At 32.1% G+C, this 18,678-nt stretch overlaps 1 protein-coding gene across 4 annotated transcripts; it reads right to left on the reverse strand.

Annotated features, from left to right (window-relative positions):
• Positions 1 to 2,443: 2,443 nt before the first annotated feature.
• Positions 2,444 to 11,565, reverse strand: LOC105164153 (SPX domain-containing membrane protein At4g22990). 4 transcript variants are annotated; one of them, XM_011082741.3, is made up of 13 exons: positions 11,111 to 11,563; positions 10,717 to 10,774; positions 10,235 to 10,339; positions 9,810 to 9,868; positions 9,245 to 9,365; positions 8,365 to 8,676; positions 8,033 to 8,137; positions 7,462 to 7,916; positions 6,384 to 6,688; positions 5,052 to 5,224; positions 4,098 to 4,288; positions 3,195 to 3,328; positions 2,444 to 2,942 (listed from the first exon to the last, which is right to left on the reverse strand). In XM_011082741.3, the coding sequence occupies exons 4-13, from the start codon at positions 9,860 to 9,862 to the stop codon at positions 2,704 to 2,706; spliced, it is 2,088 nt and encodes a 695-aa protein (XP_011081043.1). In that variant the 5' UTR covers positions 9,863 to 9,868; positions 10,235 to 10,339; positions 10,717 to 10,774; positions 11,111 to 11,563; the 3' UTR covers positions 2,444 to 2,703. The 4 variants fall into 4 exon arrangements, with proteins under 4 accessions (XP_011081043.1, XP_020550310.1, XP_011081042.1 ...); XM_020694651.2 differs by lacking the exon at positions 10,717 to 10,774 and having other exon boundaries at positions 5,052 to 5,221; positions 11,111 to 11,565; XM_011082740.3 differs by lacking the exon at positions 10,717 to 10,774.
• Between the last annotated feature and the right edge of the window lie 7,113 nt (positions 11,566 to 18,678).

Raw genomic sequence — 18,678 nt, forward strand, 5'->3', positions numbered from 1 at the left:
GAGAGTGGAGGTGCTGTTTGGTGGGATTGGAATACAAGACAAGTTGCTGAGCTGAATAGCAATTAATAGCTATTAATATTCAGGTGAAGAGCAAATGTGGTAGCTAGCAGCTGCACCTTCTCTATTTGGCTTTTTCCTCCTCATCTCTTTTTACTTTTGATACCAAATTCTAGCTCGAATCGAATCTGGTTCAATCCTGTAACTCGATTTATTGTTTTATAATAAGAGATTATTTTTTTTTATTAATTATACTTAAATCCCTTCTGAGAATGTTGAATTGTATTTTAAAGAAATTGAAGTTTCTAAATTACACTTACATCTTCTCCGAAAATTCAACATTTATATCTGATCACTTTTCGCTATAGTTTTATAGATATTTTACCTCTCATTTAATATTTTCATTTATAATTTTTTACTTATATGGAAAAAAAAAATATAACAATGTTAACCCACTCCATATATATAGTATTTATCCCATTATAAGTCAAATAAATGAAGGGCAAAATTAAATATTTATGTAAAAAAATTTTGTTGACGTAAATATTTTCCATTCAAACATTAATGGAATGCGATCAGGTGTAAATAAAGAATTTTCAGAAGGGGTGTAAAAGTAATTTTAAAATATTTAGCCTATCCTCGAAAAAATTACGGCCAACAATCTCTGCGGTTGTGGTCTATAAGTATTTATTGTGGCTATTTATTATTAACCATGATTAAATATTATATTTTTGTAGTATGATCAGTAAATATTTGACGTTGATAATTAATATATAATTTTGTTTATTGATGTGGTTGAGGTTTTTTACTAAAGGACAAAATCGAGAATTTTACTTCGGCACAATTGCGCACCAGGTGAATTGCAGTTTCCGCAAAAGGGGGTGCTGATTTCAAGAGAGATGGGTCTCACTCAATGAATAGTCCTCCCTCTTAAAAAATTAATATTTTGGTATTTATAGTAGTGTTGGAAGTTATATGGTGTGGTGGGTTGCATTTGCTTAAGGTGTGTCTCATATATATCAAATTACTTTTTTACCCTTATAATTTAATATTATTTACTAATGTACATCATTTATAATCAAAATTTATGATAAGATTATAACGGATTCATTTAATTTAATTGAATATGGTATGGATTCCTTGATTTGAAGGGTGCAGATAGAGGTGAAGTTATTAATATTGAGAAATAAATGAAAGAGGACATGAAATTGGGAGGGGAATTTGGTGAGATTCAACCACTACTGCTTATTAATGCTTTTGCTCAACTCCACACTCACTATGATGAAAGGTTAAATATTTATCTGCATCATTTGAAATGGTTTTTTTCTTTTTTCTTTTTTTTTTTTTGGATTTTTCCTTCAGATTTTCTCCACACCTAATTTTTATTTTTAAATTGGGTAAATTCATAAATACTTCTGGTATTTAATATAATTACGAATACCCTTCAATTATTTTAAAAATTATTAATACTCCTAATGTTGAATGAAATTATGTAATTCTTAATGGGGGTCAGAAATTGCCAACTTAATCATATTGTGTTATGTCTTCTTTAAAAAAATATATATAAGAAAATTTGAGAAGATAGATGGAAAAAAGTGAAAAATAATAAAAAAAAATTATCTACTTTGTCCATAAATAAAATATATATAAAAATATATATAAATTATAATCTACAAGGGTACTTTAGTTCATTCGTTAGGGTAAAAATGAATGAAAACCTAACAAAGACTAATGAATTGCGTAATTATTGGATGGCCACTAAAATTAGGGTGGTATTATTAATATTTCAAACCACGAAAAGATATTTATAATTACAACAAATTTCAAAAAAATTTATTATAATTTACCCTTTTAGATATAAACAACTATATCAATCAGCATATTAATTATATACAATTTATAACAATGTATATTAATGGGTGATTGTTATCTAAGTAGACAAAGCTCATAATATGGTAAAATTTAAGTCGATCCGTAACTTAATAGTTATGAGACCTCAATTTTATCAAAAAAAGAAAAAAAAAAAAAAGCTAAATCAACTATTTATAGTGTCTGCCTTTCTTCTTAAAATTTGAAACATTGAGAAAGCTAAATCAAGTGTAAATGAAAACTCCTCCTCTCCGATATTTATGGTGTGGACAGTTCATTCTATAGTTGAAAAGATTAAATTTTTTTATGTATTATAATTCTACTGTCCTTAAATAGTGGCCTCATGACTATCAATTTATGTCCTCAAACTTCAATTTTTTCATTTTTTTTATTTTTATTTTCAAACGCTCCTAATTTGAGTACGACTTATTCCTGGCACGAAAGTAGAAACTATTATAAACACCGGGCATAACTATATCCAGAATGCACATAAATGTTATAGCACACCCCAGGCTCCTCCCACAGTTGGAAAAAGGAAAAAAAACAAAAGGAAACAAAGAGGCAGCCTAGTCCCAGATCAAAGAAGATTTTGTAGCAACTCCAGAGAAAGACAAAAATGGTCATATGTTACAGCTCCAGAATGCCCAGAATGAGGAAGAAACGGACTGTTTTTTCCTTCAAATTTACAACATTCGCCAAGCATTGAAGACCTAAATTTTTGGGACCAACATAACCAAAATTTCAGGCTAACAGAGAACAGTATTGAGGGCAACAAATAAAGAATGAGACCACTGGAGATTCTCGACTCGAGGAAATCGTCTAGATACAGAAGCTGACTTAGTACAGAGAATTATAGGTACAACATGTCGCAACAATAGATGCTATGCAAATGACGAGGGAAGGAATGAGGGTGATGTTTAAGAGCCTACTCTGCCCCAAATAACCTGCAAGGGTGATTGTTGCATCGGCAATCACTCGGGCAAGTGTCCCGGCTTCCGTCGACAGAAGGCCACCATTGTAGGTTCCACGAGAAAGCCTGGATGACATTACTCTGGAGAGAAGTGATAAATTGACCCCTGCAGTAATACCAACAACATATGAAGATGGCCCAGAGAAATGCATTTAGATGAATGCCAATTTGAAAGACAATTCCATTTATACCAACTTCAAGCACCAAAGTCGGTATAAAGCAACTTAGCATGTGGGATGAGTTTATCTTAGAAAATTAACAGCCATCAACTATGTCTAAATTTGATTATTAGCGATGTTTGGTCTGTTTATGCTACTTGTTCTGTGCAAAGATGAACAATTTGAAATAGAAATCTTACCTTCCAATACTTCAGCAGCCACAAACATGACGAGGCCTGAGCAGACATATTGTGGAACAGAATATGGGACAATAAAATGGAAGCTGAAAAGTATACCCAGGAGGACCACAATTTCAGATGCCAGTAATATTTGCCTGCAAACAATTGTTGAGGGAATTCTACTATTAGTTTAGATAGCAATGTTTTGAGACAAAAGCACTTTCTTGCATGGCATGAAGTTGAGCTGCAAATCTTTTAGCACATATAACTTGTTCAACATTGTAAGTTTACACACTACTCAGAGATAAGGCCTAAATAATGCCATATCAGGATGCACCATCATGCTTTTAAATTCATTTCAGAAGACAATCTTCATAACTGAGATGCATTAAGCAAAGATCCTAGTTGTGGGTTAAGAGGTAACATGTGGGCGTATCATTTAAATCTAAACCAACACGGTCGACCCGACTTACAAGTTAGACCTACAAATACATGCATAGTTGGTTCAGCTCCCCACAGTTAATTTGACACAACTAAAGCAGTATCGTGTGTGTATTTGAGCTTGCAGCTCACTAATAATGATCATCGCAATAGAGTTGGAAAGAGAAATTGTTAAACTCATGACTCAAGAATCAAATACAGCAGATTTTACTGTGTAAGCAACGCATTCTGTCAAGGTTGGAACCCTTTTGAATGTAAAGTGACATATTACAGAAACAACCATTCACTATAGAGTTTTATAATAAACAAAGGATCATCCACCACCCTGTACATAAAAATTCTGACTTCCCAAAAAGTTCTCCATCAGCTCTTGGCATAGAATTACTTTTATAGAATACTGGTATAGGTTAATCAAGTAGTTGTTCAGAGATATCAATATGTGCGCTCTACATAGAAGGCATGACTTCAAAGGTTTGAGATTACCTGTCCTCGTACATATTGCTTATGTAACTTCCAACAACAATGTTAATCGGAAGAACTGTAAGTCCGAGGCAGGCAAGAAAAATTGACACTGTGCTTGTTGTCCAACCAAAATAGTATGTTGTGATTACACTTGATTCTGAAAGTAGAATTTCCATTGCATATTTAAGCATGAAGTAAATCAACAACTGAACCTGCAAAATAGTATAGGAAGTAGTATTGTCATGAGGATAGGTGAACAGGACCTTACCCACTGTAGAATGGGCACAAGGCTAAGTTAGTGTTATATATTTATTGAATTTTTGATTAGATTCCTTATTCATCTAAGTTAAAGAGCAAGAATTGCATTAAGTCTTGTGTAGAATTCAACTTCTTAGTAGGTTCAGTTTACATTCATACTTCCTATAATCTTCTTATTTTGACAGAGTAGATTACTGATGAGAACTGGTATTTGATGTTGCGGTTTTGGTTTTTTGCTCCAACCCTTGTAAGGGTAAGGACTCTCCTCTCTCCTTATCTCTCTCTCTTTTTTCCAGCTGCTATATCATTTCGTCCTGTGTTCAAAGCATTATTTTTGCACTGTAATTCTTCCTTAGTGTAAATAGAATAACTTGATGCTTACACCTTCCAACTATAGGAACAACATAAAACAACCCTCTTTTTCAAATAATCACTGGTTTTCATTCCCTCCTGCAGGTCATGTAGATCTCAGACCTATCACATAACTCTCCCAAATGGATTATTACCAAATTTAGTCGATTGTTCACTTTTTGTCCATCGATTTCAATCTACATCCACCTCAACCTTACTTCTCAAAGATGTCCCACAGCACAGATCCAGTTATTAAAGCAAAAATCAAGTACAGCAAATGTCAACTTCCAACTTAATTATGCATGAGGAGACATAGCCTTCTTACTTATCAAAAAAATGGGAAGCATACAATATCAATAATATTACCTTAACAGAAGGTGTGAGTAACCTATAGGCCGATCCTAAAGAGTTAGCTGCTAGACGAGATTCCTCCGGAGCCTCTTCACTCGCATCACATTCTTGATCGTCATCACCTTGTTCATGTTCCTTCGATGTAAGTAATGGTTGTACCAGGCCTTTCTCGAGCTTATCATTTTCTGCTGTTGACAAAAATACTATGTCAGGTTTCCAGACATCTTTTTCAAATTCTGTAACCTGGGCCTGCTTGTGGGCGCACTTACATTTGAAGACAGACGAAATTACTAAATTTAAGAACATGTAAGTTGTATGGTTTTTCTAGAGTCGAAAGCAAAAGAACAATTTTCATCATGCAAGAATTATTGTAAATCCGTGGATTCTTTATCCACACCCTACAACGCTAGCTTCAGAAATTACTCTAATGGATGTCCCCACTTAACTTGTCTTTTTCTGGAACATCCTACAGTATTATAGTGGCGGTGAAATGGTAGATTTTTCACTGTAGGACGGGAGTTTAGATAGTACACAAAGGAGTTGGTTTAGATAAGATGCCATTAATAATTTCCTTTCCGTACGTGTAATAGCTATGAATAAAGTTGTTAAAGTGGCTTTGATATAAATTGATAGTCAAAATATATATCATGAAGTACACTTCTAAAATTTCCAAAACCCTGACGTGATCTTCGTAATTTTGCACTTAATAAACTAGTCAAAGTCAAGTGAACTCACTAATTGAATAACGAAAGGCACGAGCATCCACTGTCAAAATTTAAGACCATATGTTCAGAAAGTAGAGTTACAAAGCTTCAGGAAGATTCACATGGGGAAAACATAAGTTAAGAAAACACTTCAATGTAGGATGCTGTTATGCATGGGTCTGGTTTTCTTTCAAGCAACTTAGACCCATTTGACCTTTTAGAATACAGAGTACATCCACCCAACAACTATATAAAGGATTCTATGTCACTGAATGAATTATATTAATGAAAATATAAGATCATCTTTTTGTAATTCAACTGACAGTTCTCAATCAAGGTATTGTCCAGACTTGTCAGCCCAACATATATCTACATTAGACAAAGAAAAGCACAAACGACAGATTTTATTAATGATGTGGCAAGTTTATTGCTTGAGTGCTAAATATTAAAGTACATTTTCTTGATTTTACAAACAAATTCTTTTGAATTCAAACATAATAATTTATGAGTTCTTACATCATATTTGTTTCATTCTTCCCCTAACAAAACCATATCCCACCAGTTATTGATGAGGACTTATTTGTAACAAAAGAAAAGCAGCAGAGAAAAAAGCAAGTAATAGAAAGAGATTATGAGGTAATACCAGCATTAGATTGTGTTGGGGGGGCATGATTGACTTCAGTCTCATGAGCAGGTTCTCTAAATGAGATCCATAACCATACTAAATAGATCAACCATGCCACAGTCATTACCCAACCAGGCAAAGTATCTTGATTAAACGTGATATTGAAGATTTTGAAATTAGTTTGCAGCAACCCGGCAAGGGCAGGACCACATGCCATTCCCAAAGCACTAGCACTAACAAAACCTGCTGAAGCCTGCATGCGGATTTTAAGTGGCACGCAGTCGCTAATGTAACGTCTGTTAACTGCTCTGGCAGAACCCAAACTGCAAAGTTAAATGAAAACAGGGAAGATGTCACATTGTCAAATCTTGTCGAAGCCGATTACTTCAATATCAGGTACTGCATCGAGCAGCCATTATGTTCAAATGCAGCCTGCAGCTGGACGATGCATGACTGGAAGTTAAACATATGAAGACCTCATATGTCACCAGATTATTAAACTCGTTTATTCATATGTTCTTGAATGTTTTAGTATCAGATTTTTCAATTTGGATAATTGGCTCTGCTTGCAAATAACTTACATAGTTAAGAACATGCTGGAAATATGCAAGAGCAAGTAGTAAAATATAGAAGATAATTCATATGAAAGCATGCATCAATTAGTTTTTCCTTAGTGTCTTTCAACTGGAAGTGTATAAAAATTCAATAACTTCTATAACACAATCTGACTTACTACTTTTGGCTATCAGGAATAAAATAAAAGACTTCAACTGACAACTTAACTTATGACGAGAACACAAAGAATCTAGAATAAAGTGGCCACAAACAATAAATATGAGCAGAGCAACTAGAGCTGTAGACAAGACATGAAAAAAGCACCACAGATTTAGACAGCAGTGTCCCCATGTGACTACCAAAAAAATTCAGCAAAAGTTATTTAATACGGAAGTAAAAAAGAAATGAAAATAAATACACATGAACAAACCCACATATTCATGCTAGCATACATAGTTAAGCCACCTTGAAGGACAAGCAGACAGATCAATCACAGTGAGTCAAACAACAATAAAAACACACAGAGAGACAAGCTACTTACCCACAAAATACTCGACCAAGCAAAAGTATTGATATTGAGTTGAGATCATAAGCCATTGCATACATCGCATTTCCAATAAAAAGAACTATGCTGCTAAATACCAAAGGTCTGAAGTATGACTTGTTAGACCAAGCACTGAAATATACAGAGGAAAATATCTGTGCTACTGCCATTGCCCCAATCACAATACCACACACCGTTGCTGCTGCCCCAAGGCTCATAGAGTAGTCATCTGCTGTGGGAACAATAATATATGTATTAACCATGTAAAGGAAAGTGTTCGCCAAGTTTAGAAGAAGTGACATGAAATGGTATCTCTGATCGTCAACATGTTCCTCGACGGGAGAAGGTAACTCTTCATGCATGATAAGTGCATGTTGGCCCAAAAAGTCGAGGAAATTTGTTGAGTAGGTTACTCTGTCAACAGCTGCTTTTAGTGAGTCAACAACAGGATCCTGCAAACAGTTCTTCAAGGGGTAAGCAAAGAATGAAACAATCTCAAGAACAAGCTGATTATAATGAGAAATGCAGAAAAGTTGAGGAAGCTAACAGAACACATAACGTGTTGAACCTGGAGAGGAAGTGCAGGTTCATCATAGATTGATAAGTAGCTTCCCTGGCGGTCCTGAAGATCTGCGAGATTGCGAGATATAGCTCCCACAACAGCTCCTAAACCCTGCAGTCACCAGTCAGGTCAGTGACAATTTGTTTCATTTCCTTTTAATGATTTGAAAATATCATAATTTCAAATCATTTACTATGCCTCACTGATGATGATGTAAAAAGTTGATAATGCCAAGGAAAACCGTATAGATAGAAAGTTGATTGCCCCTAGATATTAAGACAACAGACATGACACAAAAATGGAAGCAGCAAGATTCTTTTCAATTTAAAAAAAGTTACCACGTGCTTGAATACTTGCTGAAGCTGGGAATAAGGATGATTTGCACGAGTTTTGACATAGTAATCAGTGAATTTGTAGCCAAACCGCTTATCAAACTTCTTAAGGATCTTTCGCAGACCAATGCCATTCATTTCAACAAAAAACAAAAGCTTTAGAAGGTCCCGCCCAACTGCCCTATAAGCTTCTCGGAGCTCAGATATTTTGGATATGTCAGGCTCTTCCTGAAGAGCCTCTTGTTGCTCATTCAGCTGCGCAATCCTTCTTGCGAATAGTCCTTGTTGTTCCAACAGAAAGAGAACAATTTTTTCTATCTGCAATGTCAGCATGCAATTATATAAGCTTCATTGTACAAAAACTTGGTGCACGCTAAAATTATTGAACTTTCCATGATAAGTATGAAAAGAGTACTTTCCACAAGAAATATACTACGAGCATAGACATAAGCATAGTGGTTTTCTCTACCATAATTGTTAAAACACGCTTGAATTTGTTATCCAGACATAAAATTACATAGAAGCACAACAGGACAACACCATTACCAAAGATCAAGACCATTGACCTCATGTTTTATTTGTCATTAAAATAAGCCATATTACTTTCAAGTTGACCGTAATTTCTAACTTGACCTTCATTGACATTCTAGAAATGATCTTTTTAAGCTATGTTAACAATGGCACCTTTACAACATATGGCGACCATCCCACAACAGATAAAATTAAGTAACATAAACTATATTAAAGGAGAAGAAGATAAAAAGGGTGGGAAATGGAATGATACACTCATTACTCAAAGCATGTTAGCAGAATAAGACTTGGCAAAGTGACACTGTACGGAATACGTTCGTGAACAATGTTCATTATTTGATGTAATTTCTATTACCTGAATATCAAGCATTCTCGAGAAATCCTTGAGAACATGGCGACGATCCAGTGCTCCAGCTTCAATTTGACTAGCGTATTGCTTCACCCTTTTCTTCATTAATTTGTAGTTGATGTAGTATCTATTTTGTACCAAAGTATTTCACATCAAGATCAAGTCAATGCAAACACAACTGGATGATATGACAATATAACTATGTGTCTATGTCTATCTAACACCATTCTGTAGTTGATCCGTGATCCTTTCTTGCTTTATGCATCCACTATTTCTCAGATTTTAATAGCTACTTCATTCGTCTAAGATATCCTCCGATGTCAACAAAGTAAACATAAACATGCAGAATATGCCGTGTGGTAGCAGGATTTCAGCCATCCTCTATAATGCATAGCAATCATATTGTCTCATATAACAAGCTATTTGTAGCTGTAGATTATACAACTTTTACAGCTCAGATTCCAAGCACTCCCACATTTTAAAATGTCCAAATTATCCAGTAATACCAATAGATATTATTTCGTCCAAGGAAAAGTGATTGAATTGAATCAAATACTTATTTGATGCATACCCCTGCCATTCTTGGATTTGTCTTTCCTTCAACTTTTTCCCAAAAGCAACCATCGCTGTCTGCAGTACAACAATGCAAACTCATATAAGAATAACATGCAATAGCATTACCACAACAATTTTGCTAATTCTAATAGATGGCATCATAGTTTTTCAAAAATGAAATATTTCATTGTTTTCATGCTATCCGAGTGCCAAGACCGATTTTCAGTAGACTGCAAGAATGTTACTAAAAGCAACCATTAAAATTTCTCTACACTTGCGTTCCAAAAATAGAAAAATGAGAAAAGAAATTATCTTTGTACTTATGCTTTACAAAATATCCACTCATACAAACAATGTATCTGCTCATCATGCACAACCACAACTGATAGTTGAGAGGCACTTAGTTTTTACTGATGTTTGACATTCCAAGCTATCAATTACCTAGATTTTAAGATCAAGCTGATTTCTTTGCCACCAAAATGTGACAAATCTTTCTATCACAGCACTGATCCCAAAAAGGTTTCCTCTGCTCTTCCTCTCAATTCCCTACAAAATGAAACTGGTTAGAAGTTACAATGTCTGATTCTACAACTTCTCGGTTAACACACTACTGACCATGTACACATACATATACATTCCTGTCTATTTTTTTTTCTTTTATTATGACAACAGTTATTACACATCTGCAACCAAGTGTTGCCCTTTCATATAGGGGCAAGAGCTAAATGGAACAAATCCTAGTTAATTAAAAATAAACAACATTTTGCACGCTCTAGTTTTGAATAAAAAAACTATGATCTAACGATCAAAAATAGACATCTTCAAGAAATACTTCAAATCAATAGAGAAGAGTTTCATGCTGCCCATTTTCTACCTCAGAACAGGACCATATCAGAGCAAGCCAAAAGAGAAATCAAGAATACCTGATCAAGCCCATCTATATTGACTTAGCCTCCAGACTTGTCAACTAAAAACAATATGCTAAAATTCATTGGAAAAAAAAAAAAAGGACTTGTCAGCACATCAACTACTAATCCTTTGTCACTATCATAAAAGTACACTCTTCTTCACCACAAAACAATACCAACTCTACTCAACTCAAGAAGTACGACTTTCATCACATGATCCACAAATTTACTTATTCCACATGTACAAAACACATAATTCTCGAAGAAACCAGAAATCAGAACTTTATCAAACCTGATAATATATCATATCAGGCTGAAATCTTTCTCATCCAAATACACATGCATATATATTTATATATACAAACGCATAAAGACGCCAGAACACAGTTAGAAAAAAAAAATGCACTACCGGAGGATTTCTCGCAATCGGGAGCAGCAAGAATCAAACCAACATCAACAAACGTCAATTTGCCAAGCTCCCGGATTCGGGCCCAGAAAAAATCAATTCAAGATTCTGAGTAATCCGGATCTTTGATGAAGATTCGGAGTACATCAACTCGAATTCATTAGCTAAACAACAAGAAAAACGGGCGACCGCCAATTATGATTGTTTCAGTTCTCAGCCACTCAACCTGCGCATACACGCATGTATACACGTCTATGTGCGTGTGCGTGTGTGTGTGTGTGTGGCGCGAGAGAGGAGAAGGGTTGAGTGAGAGAGTGACAGTCAGAGAGAGAAAGGATTCAGAAAAATGGCTTTGCTGAGAACTGAAGAAGCAAGTTTGAGCTGAATTTTTTTGTTTATTTGGTTGAATGAATGAATGATTGATTGATTGGGGAATGTCTCCTTTTTACTTTAGAGACCTCTCATCTCTTTACATTATTAACTTCGTCATGTGCCCAACTCGTTTTTGGAAGTTAGCTCTTTTGTTATTCCTTCGCTCCCATAATTATTTCAAATAAAGGGCAGTGACGAGGTCGAAGCTTCACAACAATAGATAAGTTCTGGAATTGAATTTTCAGTAATAAGCTAATAAGCACTTATTTTAAGCTTTTTCACATATACTTCGAGCGTTTAAATTTTCACTTGAATGCCACAAGTTCAAATCTTATTAGAGTATGTAAAGTTGGTGGTTTGGTAGTCCGAGCGTTGAGTTCTTCACTTGACTGTCGAGAGTTCAAACCTCGTAACTTCAGTGATTTTTAGTCAAAGTATTCAATTATTTACTTGAATCTCAAGAGTTCAGACCTCGTAAAGTCAGTGTTTTTAGTCTAAATGTTCAAATTTTTACTAAAATGGACGAGTTCGAACTTCACTAAAATCGTAAATACCGTCATGTTATGTGTATATTATGGATGATGGCGTCCGACTGTAATGTTTGACCCAATGGAGATTGGGCTTCACGTATTAGGGAAGATTGGCAATATCTTGATAAGTTTTATCGAAAGGAACATTTCATAATGATTAATGTTTTTATGTGCTTTATTATATGACGACGGTCTCCCATTTATAATACTCAATCTAGTGAAAATCGATGTCTTGATAAATTTTGACAAAAGAAATAATTCATGGCGATTAGTTCTTTTAGTTAAGTTACCGACAACGGGTTCATCGGAACCTCACTTTTTAATTATAAAAAAGAAAAGGAAATATCATAATTGTTTATATGAGTAGTATTTAATTTGACTGGACATAAAAGTTAAATAAGTGTCTAAAAAAATTAAAATAAAAATCTTAGAGTCAATATAATTTAATACCCCTCCCAAAAAAGAATTATATGATATGGTTCAATCATCAGCCAAATTAATAACAGTAAGTTTCTTTTTTAATATTTGGATAAAACTGTTCTATGCTTTGTGTTTTTATGTGATTTTTCATAGATTTTATCATTTTGGTCCTAAGTTTTCGATTTAAATTCTATTTTAATTATAAAAATTATTTTAAGTATAATATTTTAAAAAATTAAGAGCTAAGTTTACAAAAATAATTTTTAAATTTGGTTATTTGACCTTAAAAAATGTAGTAGTAGGTTAGCTACTCAATTAATTTGAATATTTTTGTATAAGATTATATATTATTAATTTATTAAAATTGAATAATAGATATTTACACAAATTTTTCGACTATTCTAAATGAAAATTAATTAGATATCTTAGTTCAATTTATTACAAAATAAGTACCTAAACTTAATTATTTATTCATTCTAAATCTGAAATAATTCAAAAAATCATTTACATTTTCTCAAAAGAATTCTTATATTATTATATTAAATATGAAAGTATCTTTTTTATATAAAAAAATTAAAAGAAAAATATTTTAACCCATCTTAAGATATATATATATATATATAGTTCTCCTTGTAATTAAAAGAAAATAATTATAATATTATGAATTAATGTGGTCCACCATGGATCACACAGTACTAAATATATTCCTAGTATTAAGACACAGGTCTTCTTTTTCCTCATGTGTATATAAAGATTTTAAGTTGTGCTACACTTCTAATAACTTTATTTTCTATTTTAATATTCTTTATCTGTCTATTTTAATAATAATTATTATTTAATAATAAATATTTATTATTAATAATTAAGTACATTAATTTATTATGATTATTTATGAGTAAGTTTGCTTCCGTCTAATAAATAAGTCCTTTCGTTATCTAAAATTTACTGAATTTGCTGATATTAATAAAAAAGTTGAATGAAAATTGACATTTACATTAAATTGATTTGTTTCGAACTTATTGTAGATCAAATAAATTTTTTTTAACTAAATTACACTTATAATAGTGAAGATATACCCCATCACATACATTAACGTGTGAAGACATATGAGTGTAATTTGGTTATAAAAATATTTATTTGACTTCAATAAATCAATAATAAGTTAACTAGAGGTAAATATAGATTTTTTTTTATTAATATCAGTAAATTTTGATGAATTTTAATTAACAAAATGGTTTATTTGTTAGACGGAAACAAACCTCAAGAGTGCTATATCAATTTCCAAACCATAAGGGTTGCAAACAGAAACAAACTTCAAAAGTAATAAATATAATTTTTCCAATCATAGGGATCTATTTGAAGGCCAAACACTAAAACAAAAAAAGTCAAATAGAATGGGCATTGGACCCCGTTGGGCAGTGCATGTACTGAATCTGATTTCATGACTAGTCAATCCGCTACACTGGTTAAAATAAAGGCAAATATTTGTAAGTATAGATGATGACAAAGTTAATTATGTAAGTATAGCTAGTAGCAAAATTAGCTCTTTTAATACTCAGATTAACAATTTTGGTCCTGTAAATTTTAATTTAGTGAGAATTTTGGTTCTTCCAGCAAAAATTATCTAAAAATTAGCCGAACAAATTGGGTCGTAGGGTTTCGATTGCCAACTGATCTCAACTTACATTTCTCTTTGGAAATTTATGAATATATTTGTCTGCAAACCATTTTTTGTCAGTCAGAACCCTAAGCCCCAATTTATCAGGCTAATATTTGTCTTAAAGATCAAAATTGTCAGTCCAGTACTTACATAATTAATTTTGTCACCCCTCCTATACGTACAGAACCAATTTTGCAATTTTGTCTAAAATTAATTTATCAACATACATGTTGTTGGAATTATTGGGTATAATTATTATTATAAAACAATGGTAGCTCCACAACCTAATCATGTTTGGATAATGGTAACGAAAGAGTTAAATCCTTCCCAGCAAGTATAACTCTGAAGATTCAAACTCTGTTTCTTTGCAAGAATTCGTCTTAAAATTTAACTCATTTATCACTGAACCAACAATTTATTGGTAAAATTCACTTATACATAGGTGTAGTTTCGTCCTGCAGTTGAATGAGTGATTGTGAATAATTGAATACAACAAAACTATTATGACGTTTGGATTCACAGATTTATAATTGATTATGCAAAAGTAAACGAATAAATTTAAAAAATTATTTAATAAATATACTCGGTACTCAAGTACAAATCAATCACGAGGGTACGAGAGTTATAAATTATAGCTTTTATCAAAACGTGATTCTGATATAATTTAATTCAAAAATGATTATTGAAAGAAAGTCTAAAACAGAAAAAAAAATTATATTTACACTCGAAATACAGATCGTATTGCTCAATCCCAAAGCCAAAAGAAGGCAACAGGACTAAATAGAATCACTCAGACCATAAAGACACCTGATAGCCAATGAAGCATAGTTGGACTGGAAAAGCTGTGAGTTTGAATCCCATGAATATGAATGTATGTTTACTTCTATAGTAATTTCTTATTTTCTTATCTCGTCTGAATATATTAATTGATTTAAATAAATTTTTTGAATTTATATTAAATAATATAATGAATATCGTAAAAATAATAATAATAATAAAGACAGGCGACGCCAGTTGTGGTGGAAAATAATATAATGAAAGCGATTTTTGGTCATTATTTTCTTAATTTGCTGACACATCTACAGCTTATGCAACTTGCAAATGATAAGGATCTTTTTTACTTTTTAAATTTCTACTTCATCACCACTTCTTCTTCAATTAAATAACTTATATAGTTCTTCAATATAAATCTTGCAAAATTTAAGTCGCGTTGTTGGGATTCAACGACGATAAGATTATGGATTCGGATCTGATCGAAATATAAATTTTTATTTATTTATTTATTTTGTTAATTTTACTTAAACCCTTTCTAACACCATGAAACTATACTTTCCTTCAAAAAAGTTTCGATTTTATGTGCATACCCTCTTCAAAAATTCTCCATTTATATCTGACCCATGTCGTTTGGGTTTGAAATAAAACTCCTGATGTTAGCAAAATAAATTATATGAAGTTTTAATTTTGCCCCTCATTTAATACTATCAAGTATTTTTGTACTTATAAAGGGATAAATATAATATATATATATATATGGAGTGAAGTTAACATCATTATATTTTTTTTCTGAAACTACCATAAAAATAAAAAAATACCCACATACATGAGACTCGAATAAGAGGGATTTTATCAAATGAAGAGTTTTAAGACCTTAGCTTACAATTGAGGCAATAGGTAACAGCAAGTCTTTGACTATTTTATCAATAATGTCTAAGCCCACCAGCTAAAACTGAGGTTTTATATTCTTGCAAAATTCTAAGCAATTTTCTTTTTTAATAAATATAATTTAATAATTTTTTTTATAAATATTTCAAAATTTATGAAAAAGCAATTAAATAATGAATTTTTTCAATAAATACAACCTAGGACAAGAAGAAGAAGAAAGTGGGACAGCCAAATGCTAAACAAAATAAAAAGAGTGAGATGATGTCTCATAAATGTGATCCCATCCTACAGTACGTCACATGCCAATTATACACACAACTTGGCCCCACATACTTATTGCTATTAATTATTATAGTACACGATTTTCACGAGCATATAAAAAAAATCTTTGTGTGAGATGATAAGAAAGAAAAATTATGAAAATAATAAATTATCATTTTAAATTATAACAAATATGGAGAATTAAGTGAGAGAAAAATGTAAAGTAGTGGTTAGTTATGAGGAAAAAGAATATAATTGTGAGATTATTAAAAAATATTAAAATTACTAATCCGATCAGAATCTTTTAAAGAAATGAAATGAAATAAAGGGTAAATTTGGGTTTTTAAAAATTGATACGACAAAAGATTTTCTTTTATAATTGTTTAGATTTAATATTTAAGGTTGTTTGTGGTAGCTTCTGCTTTTGTGTTAGGAATAAATTAAGTTGCACAATAATAAAAAATTATAAGTATTTGAAAACAAGGATAAGAAGCGGAAAAAAGTCGAAATCAGGGTGTTTGGGCAAACAACTTTTATATTTATAATTTTATCAATAACTTGCATAATTTGATAAGAAACTGCTTATAACTTTTAATTTTGTTAAGCTAATTTAAGCAATTCTTATATATATAGAGGGGTGAAAATTAAATTCAGCGGATTGCAGATTTATATTAAATTGATGTGATGCATTAATTTCCATTTATTATTAAAATTCACATATTTCTGATAGTTTGATATTAAATATATATATATATATGTATAAATAAATAGTGGTGCAGCTGTGCAATGATAGTAATTAATTTAAGTAAGATATCATTTTATTATAAATAATTTGATATAAGTTTGGAACAGTGAGATTGAGATCCAATCCTGTCCCCATCTGGACTTTATCCCTTTTAGAATATTAATTAATCACACACACACACACGCACATGCACGTGTACGTGTGTATGTGTATGTGTATATATATGATTTGGCTTTATTGCAAAGAGGAATATATTAGGAACAAAGGCGGAAAAGGAGCCCCCTTCAATACTTATAATAATTAGGGTAGATTTACGAGATTTGGTATAATTACAAATATTTTTTTATTATTTGAAAAATTATAATTATTTTTCTCAAATTTATAGTCTTGACAAATGGCCGTTTGTTAGACGACCGTTAATTTTAGGAGAATATTTGTAAATTTTTAAATAATGAGATAATATTTATAATTATGGTAAATTTTAAGAGAATCTGTTGTAATTTACTCAAATTGCTCTATCATTAAGGTGGCATCACATGACTGGTTTTCAATTACTTTTGTTTCTAAATGCTAATTGAGGTTTGAAGAATATTATTACAAGCTATACCTACCTTGAATTGGATCAAAATGGACTACGGGTTTGGGTTAATTAGGTCTGGGTGGGTCCACGGGTTCAAACTAATTCGGGTCAAGCTCGCAATTGTTTTATTATGATCGAAATTGTATGGTCGGGAATGATTCTTGGAAGTCGTAGATCAACGCACACTCTAGAGATATTTTAATGAAGATATTCGAATGATCAAATCAGTAATGGTCTAAAAATCATGCTAAGGTAAAAAATTGATAAAGATTAACAGTAAAAACATACCTAAATATTCTTTTAAGACACTATTTATAAGTAATATCCAATGTATAAAATACACACTCTAGGATAGGACCATGTTTCCCACTTTCAAAGGATCGAATTTCGGGTCAAAGGATAGGGTCGGGTCGGGTCAACTACAAGAAGAAACGTATATATGCTACGTCCTGTTTGGATATTTTACTACTTTTAATCATATATGATCCCGTTCTTTTTATATTTTGTTTGTTACCTTTTACAGATGAAAAACCCTAACCCTTTTCTTTCCTGTCTCCTCGTCTCTTCCACTCTCTCTCTCTCTCTCTGTTCTCATTTTTCCACCTTCCCCCACTCTTCTCTTTCACTGTCATCAATGGCTTCCCCTTACAAATACTTTGGTGTTTTTTCTGATGATAACAACCGAATCAGAAAAAGTAATTATCTATCTCTTCCTTCGATAAAATAGTTCTTTGTGAACTAAGTTTCTAAGTTGAATTCTAAATGGTTGTGGATGGTCCTTTTGTGGATCGTCTATCGGTGGTTTCGATTTTGGGTCCATGTGATCGACCTGGTGGGTGTTTTGAGTAACTGAACCTTTGTGGCTAGTTTTGGGTGATAAAGCAACCGGTATCGTGGTTGCCGGCCTTTGGTGGTTGTGGACGATTCCCATCGGATCTGGCTCCTTGAGCCATTTATCTCTTTGGTCCTTATTCTTTATAAATCTGTTGATATTGTCTTTGTAATTATATTTATTATTTCTGTATTATAAAATCTATTAATATTTTTATAAAATTAGACTATAACATTAAGAGTTTTTGTAATCCACAATTCATTTGTAATAATTGACTAGAATTTTATATTTAGGCTCATTATTGGTGAATAAATTTCGAACAGAATCTACAAGTTGAATATCATTCAAATCGAGTTCAAAGATGTTTAATGCTTTATTTATGAGACCAAGGTCCCAAAAATCTTCATTAGACACATGTCTTGGATTTAAAATTATTGTATGTAGGTATTTGTCTATTTATATAATAGTTGTAATTTATTATTTTATTACTTTTTTCACTATGAAATTAT

Source organism: Sesamum indicum, linkage group LG6, assembly GCF_026168435.1.
Source record: "Sesamum indicum cultivar Baizhima isolate 11 linkage group LG6, ASM2616843v1, whole genome shotgun sequence".
Lineage (NCBI taxonomy): Eukaryota > Viridiplantae > Streptophyta > Magnoliopsida > Lamiales > Pedaliaceae > Sesamum > Sesamum indicum.

What these genes read in the sequence shown, in the direction of transcription:
- LOC105164153 (XM_088881731.1), bottom strand. Translation starts at nt 9,862, where the DNA reads ATGGTTGCTTTTGGGAAAAAGTTGAAGGAAAGACAAATCCAAGAATGG. An exon ending in CGAGAATGCTTGATATTCAG is followed by an intron (nt 8,677 to 9,244) that starts GTAATAGAAATT and finishes CTGACATTGCAG; the next exon opens with ATAGAAAAAATTGTTCTCTT. An exon ending in AACCTGCACTTCCTCTCCAG is followed by an intron (nt 7,917 to 8,032) that starts GTTCAACACGTT and finishes AACTGTTTGCAG; the next exon opens with GATCCTGTTGTTGACTCACT.